Raw genomic sequence first — 12,536 nt, forward strand, 5'->3', positions numbered from 1 at the left:
CTTAAGAATATTAAAGGAACATTGAAGCACTTTGACTCTCTTCTTGCCACATTTTTCAAGGTGGCAAGAGAGATATCCCACTCTGCCAGCCTCATTTTTTTCCTTAGCTTCTTCTCCTTTCGTCTTTAACACTGATGGATTTAACGCATTTTTGGACCAAAATAATTAAATGGTGCAAGAGATAGAAAGAGGTGGAAGAGGTGGAAAAAAAATGTGGTGAGAGAAGGGTTCCCAAAATTTAATGGAAAACCAAAGAGTGATAGTTTAAAACTAATATAGGACAATGAATCATTGGAATTAGTGGAAAAATATGTTGAGTAAAAGGTAAAAAAGTCAAATAAAGGAGAAAAAAAAAGGATGATTAATATGAATGCGACAGGCTTGGTAAGTCTCAGAAGGAGGAGCACGGAGGCTGCCGTAGGGTTGGGAATCTATCTAGGAATAAGCAATGGGGGTTAAATGTTATCCGTGCTAGCAGAAAGAAGCCTCGGGGTAATCACAAAACTGCTGATGCCTGCAAACACCATGAATCTCTCCTGCGGACCCCCGACCAATCACGCTGGCGAGATCGAACTAATTAGGTGATGGTAGGTCGTTCAAATAAGTGGGACCTGTTCGTCTGAGCTTCTGTGGGAGCTCCATGCAAGGAATCAAAGACAAGGAACGGAGGAGGCGGTGGGCGACGCTGCAGCTTCGCAACATGGCCATTAAAGCAGGAGGCGGCAGAGACCTTGAATCATATCAGAGGTTCTCGTGTGTAGAACACACACATACACACACACACACAAACAAACACACACACACACACACACACACACACACACACACACACAGAATGACGTGCACACGTTTCCATATTTTCTATGAAGGGCAAGTGGTGGTTGGTCGGTCTGCAGGGACCTTGTCCACAGACACACACACCTGCGTATGGTGTGTGTGGAATGATCAATAGGCTTGTTACCGCGGAGACCGTGGGCAGAGAAGGTGGACCACCAAAGGAGGACGAGGCGGAGGGAACGGAAGAAAACGCGGATAATGCCCACTTACTCAACAGGTGGCCCGCTTTATTTTGTGGTCCCCGACATATCTGCTTATGAATGCAAAAGTATTTTCATCGTCATCAAATGTCAGGTGGGAATTAGGCAGTGCAACTTTAATTTTGTGCCACTCCAAATGACAACAAATAGTTAATGAGAAGGAATTTTCCACAGTGCTGAAAGGTTTGACAATATTTTCAGATTAGATTCTTGGAGAGTCTCATTCCCACCCTTTTGCTGGAGTAATTTAAAAGATTTGTTGGCTACAAAAAAATCTTGCGGATTGCAATCACTAGTTAAAAATGGCAGATATACATGGCAAACCAATGTGTGGTTTTTTTTTTAATACATTTTATAAAAATAAAAAATAAAAATCACTGGTTGTAGGCAAAACCGTAGGAGAGTCAGCTGTCAGTGGTTCATTTCCTTCGTCATGCCATTAGTTTTCATTAAACAAGTTTGGCAAGACAACTTGTTAACCTGCAAAATCTATTTTTAACTCAAATCGAGATAAATCGATTAAACAGCAGCTGTAAATATAGTGAAAAACTGTGTAAATAAGTTAATGATAAGTTGTTGCCCTCTTGGCCTCTGAACTTGAGTACCTCTGTGTTGGAAAGTGGAGAGAAGGGGGGATTATTTTACCTATACACAGGGGAGGCGGATAGTTCCATCGGCGGACTGGTCCCGGCATGCATGAGATGTGGGAGTTTCCCTGGTGAGGACACACACATAGGACACACACATGACAGAAGAGGAGAAACAAAACAGAAATTCAATTCATTGGCTGCATTCGTTGTCACTCATCTGCTCCTCCCACCCCACTCAATGAACGCTCGCTATCGCTAGCCACACACCTTCACCTGCCTTTTTTATGGTGCACTATGTCGCTAAATGCATCCGTGGGGATGGAGGGAATAATAAAGCAACGGCATATCGAGAATATCAAATAATGCCACAGAGAGAAAGAGAGAGAGAGAGAGAGAGAGAGAGAGAGAGAGAGAGAGAGAGAGAGAGACAGAGAGAGAGAGAGAGAGAGAGGGAGAGAGAGAGAGAGAGAGAGAGAGAGAGAGAGAGACAGAGAGACAGAGAGAGGGGAGGGGCAGGAAGATTGATAACCTCGCTGCTAAAAATAGGCGGCAGCAGACACAGTGGGCTCTTCAGATCCTCCTCATGGGGCCGGCAGTCTGCATCGGACGGAGAGATTTAAATGTGAATAAATAAATCTCTAATTTCGGGACACGCTGTCGGATCCCGCTCGGTTGACCTTTCCGCAGGTACATGAATATCCAATAGTCTAAAAAAAGCTGTCTTCCGTTGTACCGATCAGTCAGAGAATTCGGAATTCAAGAAAATCCCACCTGTTGACAGCTGAGAAGTCAATGCAACTTTGGTCATCCTTGAAAAATAAGGCATTTGTTGGAACTAGACCTTTTTCTGGTTATTCCCTGGTTTTCTGCGCTCAAATGCCAGATGACTTAAATTGGGGACCAGAACTCAGGGAACTCGTTGAACTCGGGGAACGACCCCAAGATTTCACCATTTGAAGAAAAATAATAGTTAAGAGCGCTACTGCCGCCATTGTACATTCAAGGCACAGCTCCACATTGGACTTGATGCAAACTTCTTCTTTGAAAACCAGGCTAGGAACAGACAGACTGACCAATAGGCGGAGTGATTGATAGGCAGATGGACAGATACAGTAGATATAGTCTAGATAATGCAATGTTCATTTAGAAAAACAGTTCCAGCTCCAGCCAGACCGACAAAGACTCCACTAAAGGGGAATCGAGGAGACAACAGGCACTGGCGCAAGGTTATATACGGCACTTCTGTGACAGCTTTGCATCATCAATCAAAAGCTTAGTGCTGACACCTCTGGGAGACTGGAGATGCAGCATATTTATATTTGGTATTTTAGGGGCTGACACTTCTCCAATATATATATATATATATATATATATATATATATATATATATATAAACAAAGCGTACACCAGAAACACCAAGAATGGCAAAAAAACAGAAAACCTCATAAGTGCTCAGTAGGCACCGGGTTCATGGAGACTCCAGAAAATGTATGAGGAAGAATGTTGGGGTTGATTAAGATGGAGTGGCTGAATATCACTTAGAGTACCGAACCTGATGGGGAACAAACCTCCCTGGAGCAATTTCACAATGACTCCAGAAAGTCCTCTGGTGCTTTGGCTGTAATTATCAGTTAGGAGTCAAGGTATAACATGGTCAAGTTTTATTGGTTCTTGTTCATTAAGACAAAATGACCCTGTATAATGCCTCATGCACAATTGATGAACACTAGATGCAATTGACCATTCACGATGGACAGTTGCCGCCAGTACAGTAAATTAAAGACCAAACTAGACTAACAGACCAAACATAATTGTAATAGTTTTTCTCCAATTTTAGTAGGTATAAATAACCAACATGTCAAAACAAGTCATTGACAATGCTTTAAAGTTCATCTATTTATCCCTGTGTGTGTTCTCTGACACAAAGGCTACGTTCACATTGCAGGCAAAAGTGGCCCAAATCCGAGGTTTTTGATTTTTCTGTTTTTCTATTATGTGACTCAGATCTGTTCTTTTTCATGACAATGTGAACAACACAAATCACATGGAATTTGATCTTTTAATTTTGGAATTGGGCCCCATTTGGGTCTGATTTTTTGCAACGCGACCTCAGTTCGAACAGTCTATTCGGAATTCATGTCACTTTTACATCACTCTAGAGAAGGGGATCCCCATCTTTTTATTATCAAAAGAGTATAAAAGACAATAAAATAGTATTTGTGGTCATGCAAAAATAGTACCCCTCTGTTTTGAGAATAAACTAGGAATTCCGTCAACCACCATTAAGCAATGTATACAGTGCAGGGAGGGAATATAAATAATATGAATATAAGATTTATATAATAATTTAAGAACAGCAGTGGATCTAAAAAAAATGTGTGTGTGTGTGTGTGTGTGTGTGTTTGCGCGCTCGTGCGTGTGCGTTCAGGGTGCAGTTTGCACACATTGTATTTTCCTTTTAGATGTATTTTATTTGACTACATTTGTTGTTACCTGTAGGGTGTATCCGGCCTCACACTGAAAGGACACCACGTTGTTCATCTGGAGACGCTCTCCCACCTTGAAGCCATTCATCGGGATCACAGGCTCTGGGCAGCTGGTTAGCGACACGGCTGGAAGGGTGGAGGCGGGGAACAAATTCATTTAAATGGAAGAATGCTTTGACGTATCAAGATATGGCTAACCATTTATCAGGCTGTATCCATCGCAAACACAGGAAGGCTCATAGATAGAAAGAAAGATAGATAGATGGATTGATGGATGATGCATGGATGGATGAATGGATGGATGATGCATAGATAGATAGATACAGTGATGGGAATAAAACTAGAAAAAATAAAATGGCAATGCAATAAACCTCAAAATGAACAAGAACACAGAAAAATGTGAAAAAATACCACACAATAGACCTAATAATGAACAACAAACCAGAAAAATAAACCTAGATATAACCAATGACCAATAAATAATAAAACCATAACATTTGGCACTTGGTACTGCATCATGCAACTCGAAGACTAACCATTCAAGTAACCCGAACAGAAACAAAAAAAAATGTGTAAAACAATCATTTCAGTGATCTACATGGGTTTAGGGAATACACAAGAAGACATGTTACGCAATTGCATAACCCTGATTTTTGCTTACTTTTGTACTCCAGCCGAAAGCCGGCGGCGGATACACTGATGTCGGAGAAGAAGTGGAGGTAGAGCTGGTTGGAGGTGCTGTTGAGCAGAGCGGGGACCGTGGTGCCTTTGGGAAGAGAGGGATTCAATTAGCAGTTTAGCATCGCTACCTTCCGTACAGGTACAGCATGTGAGATGGGGAAAACGTCCAGATGGACCAAAAAAAACATAGAATAAAGAGCGCTGTTGTCTGCATATGGGTGTAAGCTAGATACCATGAGCGATCGTGTGTTAAAACGGAGGGATACCGAAGCAAAAGAAAGGCATAACGTACTCTGTTCCCGCGGGGTGAAGGATAAAACAAAGCAGGGGCGATTGTTTCTACAAGGTAGGAAGAACTGAGCTGGTGACAAATTAAATTACATTTTCTGTTTTCATACCAAAGAAGCTGGATCATGCCACACTCTCTGAAAAGCGATTATGCGGCTTTCCCCGATTCCTCCTCCTGATGGGTTGTTTGATGACAATCATCCAAATTTGTGTGCCTGGTAGCGCCCCCCCGCCCCCCCCCCTTCCCCCACCTCGCTCTTATCTCATTGCTTCGGGTCCCACATCTAACATTTCATTTTGGTCCGGTTCCAGGCGAATTTGCTATCACCGTGTCTTCGCTACCCGAGCTAGAATCACAGCGACTGAAAACAAATGCTTTGCTTCATCTCTACGCAGAGAGAGGGCTAACCTTCTTAAAGATACACACAGAGAGTTTTTTGTGCAGATGGCTATTTTCCCAAGACTGCCCCACCTGCCTTCACACACACTTGAAGTGCCACTTAGCGTTGTTGCAAAGCCAGGTACCTTTGCCAAATTGCACCCCCTAAAACTGTAATTAACAAAAACAGGGGGGCTGTTTTTGTTAATTACAGTTTTTTTTCAATTCTGTCTCACCGGTCGCCGCCTTCTCTCAAATAAGTGATGAGGCGATTAAGTGCTCTATTTCATGTGTTGTTTTGGCAAGTAAAGATAACTCGGATAAGATAAAGATAATTTGTTTTCGGCAAACAGGGCAGAGTTGCTCACAATTATACAAAATGATTTGCTAAAAACTAAATTGGTGTCTTTAGATGCAAACAAACAAACAAAGTTGGACACACACAAGGGCTGGGCAAAATCTCAAAATCGCAATTTAGTTTTTTGGAGGAATACCTCAATATTGATTATTTGAAGATATTTTGAGAATGAATATTGGTGCATTCATAAAATATTTACACACAAGTGAAACAACCATATATGTATAGATATACAGTATATATATATATTCCATATGCATACTTGCGCATATATTGACCAAGGGCATTTATCAGAACAACTAGAACAGTATATGAATTTCAGCAAATGTCATTACTTTAATGTCATGCAGCCTTAGACAACATTTGACTATAATCCCAGACAATATCTAGACTCTTATCACAATATCGATATCAGAACTCAAGCAGGGTACCTGAGAAGCTGCCCAGCATGGTGTCAGTGTTGTCTCCGCCATCAAACACCTCCAAGGAGTCCCAGTTCTGCTCCGTCACAAAGCTGATCACTTGGATCTGGGGAGCAGACAAATTTAAAAAAAAGAAGACAGATGAGTGAAAAATATAAATATAATCTGGAAAAAGTTAAGGAATGAGTCATGTTTATGGTAATTTTGCAATAATAATGTAATAACATTGTAATGATTTAGACCTATACCTACAGCCATCCTAGCCACTTAGCCCCTGCCATAGCCTTTTACTCCAAATTGTATATTCTATATATTTTTGTATATATAAAAAATTCCTTGTAAATTAAAATGTACTTGGTGGAATAAACTTATTCTGACATCATGTAGAGAGGAAAAAGCAATAAATATTCAAATAGATAAGTAAAAAATTGATGGAAATTATAACAGAGTTTTGTCTGCCACTTCCCTGAGAAAAAATATACTGTTTAACAGCAAAAAGATGGTTTAAAATTCCTTTGTCACTGCGGTGGCCGATGAAAAATGAACATGTGACTTTGTTGCAGCACTCTGAATTGGCAACAATCCATTGGTTTGATACAATATAATTTTTTATCGTACTCCCCTCCCAGTAAAACATCTTAATTGAGAAAAAGGTGGTTCTGGGAAAATTTTAAAGCCTTGATTCATTTTTTTTTACGTTCCAATTTATCTGCCTTTCTTGTGTTTAGGCAGCTCGGGGCAACAAAAAAGAAAAAGAAGAGATTCGAGAACAAATGACTTCAACAGAGTTTGGCGTGGAGAGAAAATTCATAAATCTCTCTTATGATTCTGTCTCTTGCCCAGCGTCTTTAATCTCCCCATCAACTCCAAAGGGTGCTTTAAAAAAAAAAAAAACAGCAATAAATTTGAAATTTGAGACATCCCGAAGAATAAATATCTGTCACATCTTCAAAGATTATGACTTTTATCTCTATTGAGGTCAAAAGTATTTATGCTTAGAACACAATAAACAGAGCCGATAGCAAAATGAGCACGCCATCACTGCTCTTCGCGATTTGCCAGAGTCGTATTTGTCATTTTTCCCCCGGTATTCCGTCTCCTGTCATCTTCCCGAATCGGTCAACCTAGCTCTCCATCTGCGCCCTTCACTCCTGCCCTCAATCAACCCCTCTAATCAGCCAACAGCCAATTCAAATAGAGTTTTGGGTTGGGTTTTAAGGAGATCACATATTGATCTTTGGTGCAGGGGTAGAATGGTTCACCAAGACAGCCGGATCATGGCAGTTGGAGGAGGCAAGAAACGTTGAGAGTACAATGACAAATTCTCCCTCTTACAACCTCGCTCTAATTCTCCATAAGTTACTTCCATGTCGGTGCCTGAAGCGGCATGGTAGATGCACTTCGGGGCCCATGTCTGCCGCCCGACCTGTAAGGATGCAAGGACGGTCAGCCGTGGCAGACAAGCTAATAGCTGAGGGATGGTGCTCAGGTCATTAGTCACAGCCAGGCTATATGGCCTGGCCCGCTGATTTTTCATCGGACGGATCCATGGAGACCCCCGTGTGCCAGGTATTCTGATTGAGCTTGTGTACACAAACAGATATGCACACACACACACACACACACACACACACACACACACACACACACACACACACACACACACACACACACACACACACACACACACACACAGAATTAATAGTGTCACACACTAAATCAAGCAAATTTATGGCAAAGTAAAAAATGAATATAAAAATAAATGGCACTCCTGTATAGTCAAATATTTATTACTTTCCTTGAGGTTGAGTAAAATTTCTGAGAAACCTTGCAATACCAAAATTTGTGATTTGCTATATTAAAAATGAATTTGTCCTTACCCTCACAAAACAAAATTTGACCCTTGTATGTGTGTTTTGAGTATTCCACAGCTTTCCTGAACAGGTAAGTACTGTATATGAATAGATCCTTCTGTCATCAATAAGATAAGATAAAGATACTTTATTAATCCACAGAGGGAAATTCCAATGCTGCAGCAGCAATGACATACATGACAAAACACATAATTTACAAAAACACGTTTTTGAATTAATTACTATATATACTGTATATATACACATACACATATACACTACTCACAAAAAGTTAGGGATATTCGGCTTTCGGGTGAAATTTCAGGATGAACCTAAAATGCACTATAACCTTTACAGGTGAAATTCATTTGACCTTCTCTAAACTTTTGAATGCACATGTCCAACTGTTCAATACTTCAGTAGTTTTTGCACAACTTGCTGTTCTCTTACAAGGAGCTGAACGGCAAAATTCACAACAGGTGGTTGATCCATGAATCGACCAATACATTTCTTGGTTCAATTAGAATTGGTATTTAAACAGTCCTCTTCATCATGCTGTTCACATTTTGACACCATGAGACCAAGACGACAACTAACAACTGATCAACAGTACCTCACCATTGTGAGGCTTCAAACAGGATGTTCTCAGAGGGAAGTGGCCACTGAGCTTAGAGTGTCACAGAGTGTCATCAACAGGTTGCAACAGAGATACAGAGACTGGAAGAGTCACAGAAAGGCATAGAAGTGGACGTCCTTTGGCCACATCCCACACTGATGACCGCTTCATTGTGAACAGTGCCCTGCGGAGCCGGAAGATGATGCCACTCAACTCCAGGCACATTTAAGGGAGGTGAGAGGCACCCAAGTGTCATGTCAGACCCTTCAAAACCGTTTCCATCAGCGTGGTCTGCGTGATAGACGACCTGCAAGGGGACCTGACCACACCACCAGGCACAGGCATCATTGTCTTGCACGGGCCAGGGAGCATTTACGCTGGACGAGGGACCAGTGGCCTCAGTGCTGTTCTCTGATGAAAGTCGATTCACGTTGAGCAGAAATGATGGCCGCCAACGATGTTGGAGACGTCAAGGAGAGCGCTACGCATCAGCCACTGTTGTCACCAGACGAGCCTTTGGTGGTGGTGGTGTTACAGTGTGGGCAGGTGTGTCTAGTCAATACAGAACTGCCCTACACCTTGTGAATGGTACAGTGACAAGGCCATACTACCTGAATAACATCATTAATCCAATCATTGTGCCCCTGCATGAACAACACAGGCCTAATGTCATCTTCATGGATGACAATGCTCCAGCTCATGGAGGTCGCATCATTAGGGAACGGCTGCTGGAGACTGGGGTACCTCAAATGGAGTGGCCTGCACTTTCTCCAGACCTGAATCCCATAGAAAACCTATGGGATCAGCTGAGTCGCCGTGTAGAGGCTCCTAACTCTGTGCCCCAGAACCTCAGTGACCTGAGGGCCGCCCTTCAAGAAGAGTGGGGGGCCATGCCTCAGCAGGCAATAAGTCAACTTGTGAACAGCATGAGACGTCGTTGTCAAGCTGTAATTGATGCTCAAGGGCACATGACAAGTTATTGAGACATTGACATTTTTTGTTGTGGTTTACCCACCGCTGTTGTTGGCTTTTGTTTCAATAAATTGTTTGCGATAAGGAAATCACCATTGCACGTTTCTACTTAAATGCCCTACTTTCATGATATAATATCACTGTAGCGCGAACTTTTTACATTTTCCATAAATTTCACCCAAAAGTCAAATATCCCTAACTTTTTGTGAGTAGTGTACATATATATATATACACATACACATATATGTATGTATATATATGTGCTTTATAAAACATTAACAGAGATTCCTTTTTGTAACTTGTATTCAAATGTGCTTCCAAAGTTGAGAACTATTTCTGTATACAATTTCACTGTGTAAAATTCAAATAAGGAAGGAAGAGAGAAAGAAAGACTGTGGTCATTCTGTCTTTCTTCTGACGTCGACGGTGTCTTAACCGCATGAAATGACCATGGCTAACACGCGGGCAAATGTTCATTTGTAAGCAACAAATTCCTTGGAAGGAAGGAAGGAAGGAACGGACAAAGGAGAGTAGGAAAGAGAAAAAAAGAAAGACCCCATGTCTTGACCCCATGAAATGACCATGGCTAACACGCTGGAAAAAACATTCATTTGTAAGCAACAAGTTCCTTGGAAGGAAGGAAGGAAGAAAGGAACGAACAAAGGAGAGTAGGAAAGAGAAAAAAAGAAAGACCCCATGTCTTGACCCCATGAAATGACCATGGCTCACAAGATGGTTAAAGGGGACCTATTATACAAAACTCCCTTTTTCAGTGCTTGTGCACAAACATTTGGGTCTCTGATGGACCTACTAACATACTAACCTGCAAACTCTGAAATAAGACAACTCTGCCAATATTTGTGAGCTGTCTGTTTCAGAAAACATGTCCTGACCAGCCGTTCAAATTTGCCGCCAACCCTTACGTCACAGTGGGCTTCAGTGGAATTAGAACCGCCCCCCATCTGAGTAACTCAACAGACAAATCTTTTAAAAGAAAGAGGTATGAATACCAATTGTTTAACTGCTTTGTTTCTTGAAAAAAAAAAGTATCCAGGAGATTGATTGTAGGCTGTGGGATGCTATCCGCTGTGTGTATCTCCAAACAAAACCAATAAAAATAGTGTGTTTTAATCGTAGACGTATTTATTAGGGATGGCTCGATATCATCTTTCTGGTACTGCAAACTTGAGTGTCTGTCGATATCAATAGTGATCTGATATCGATGTTTGTCCCTCTCTTAAACAACTTAGCTGTTAATAATACATTTGTCTGGATGCACTTTGTTTCACTTAGCCATCTCATCATGCTCAAACTAAATAAAATACATAGCCCCCAACATGACTCAGTAATACCGAGTCAGATTATCTAGCTTCTTATTCAGCTTCTGGGACCTGAAACTCATATGTCTCTGTGAATGGGAACACATCTGCCACTTCCACACACAATGCTGCTGTTCTAAACACACAATGCTGCTGTTCTAAACACTTAATGCTGCTGTTAGAAACATGCAATGCGGCTGTTCTAAACAGACAATTCTGCTGTTCCAAACACATAATCCTGCTGTTCTAAACACTCAAAGCTGCTGTTATAAACACACAGTTCTGCTGTTCTAAACCCACAGTTCTGCTGTCCTAAACACTCAATGCTGCTGTTCTAAACACTCAATCCTGCTGTTCTAAACACTCAATTCTGCTGTTCCAAACACTCAATTCTGCTGTCCTAAACACTCAATGCTGCTGTTCTAAACACTCAATCCTGCTGTTCTAAACACTCAATCCTGCTGTTCTAAACACTCAATGCTGCTGTTCTAAACACACAATCCTGCTGTTCTAAACACTCAATGCTGCTGTTCTAAACACTCAATGCTGCTGTTCTAAACACACAATCCTGCTGTTCTTAACACTCAATTCTGCTGTTCTAAACACACAGTGCTTCAGCAGGCGACAAAGACATTGGTCTGTCAATCAGCTAAACAAATTCAATTTAGAAGTTCAATTTAAAATCTGTATCATTGTCACAAATATCAACAACAGGTTTTAATATTTGTTGATTATCGGCATAATACTATAAATTATATTAACAGTGTAATTTATAGTACTTTTTTTCTTCTGCATGCAAACATCACTCAAAACACTGTGACTTTTGATTATTTTATACATTTGAATTGCCTTTATTTTTCTATGCTCTTTCCTTATCTATTTCATATAAGGCTTTGAATTGCCTCTATCTTTCCCTCCCCCTCTCTCTCCCCTCCCCCTCCCTCTCCCTCACTCACCCCCCACCCTCTCTCTCTTTCTCTGGTGGATGAGGGCATGAGCGAGTGTAAGCACGGGTCGCGGTCTCCCCGGAGTGAGTGACTTTCTAGCTTTTTTCCGATCTTTCTTTATGTGTTTAATTTATTTTGGTGACGGGTATTATTTTCTATTAGTTGTAGTGTGTAGATACAGCAGGTGGGGGGTGTCGGACTTCACCAGGTTGACATTTTTATTTTTCAACGTTTTTGGTGGACTGATAAGGTGGAATCAGTGAAAGTTATGCAGTTAATATAGTATTATTCTTATACGGAATTGGCTCACAGAACCGGGAACGTGCTCAAACTCCATTGGCTCACAGAACTCAGGCCTCGGGAGGGTGGCTCCTCTCACCAAAAACAACCCATTTTGGAATAAGGTGGTATATAGGTATGTTAAAATGGCTAGAATGCATACTCTGAGTGGTATTTTTAGCAAAAATAAAAATTCCAAAACATGTTTTAGGGACCTCAGAGACCCACAGACTTTAGATACATGAGGTGGCTTTTGACTTTTTTTTTCGTAATTTGAAATTGGAGAATCAGACAACAAGGTGGAAGGAA

The 12,536-nt window shown here is 41.2% G+C and overlaps 1 protein-coding gene across 1 annotated transcript in view; it reads right to left on the reverse strand.

The window, feature by feature from the left end:
- csmd2 (CUB and Sushi multiple domains 2) overlaps positions 1–12,536 on the reverse strand; it is a gene marked incomplete at both ends in the record, with an annotated part of 282,856 nt that overhangs the window by 65,603 nt on the left and 204,717 nt on the right. The window contains 4 exons of the mRNA XM_080019861.1: positions 1,683–1,752; positions 4,121–4,239; positions 4,775–4,879; positions 6,251–6,347. Of these exons, the coding sequence (XP_079875987.1) occupies positions 1,683–1,752; positions 4,121–4,239; positions 4,775–4,879; positions 6,251–6,347 (391 nt within the window). The remainder of the gene's footprint in view (positions 1–1,682; positions 1,753–4,120; positions 4,240–4,774; positions 4,880–6,250; positions 6,348–12,536) is intronic.

This window comes from Zeus faber (genome assembly GCF_960531495.2).
Source record: "Zeus faber genome assembly, chromosome: 1".
Classification (NCBI taxonomy): Eukaryota; Metazoa; Chordata; class Actinopteri; order Zeiformes; family Zeidae; genus Zeus; species Zeus faber.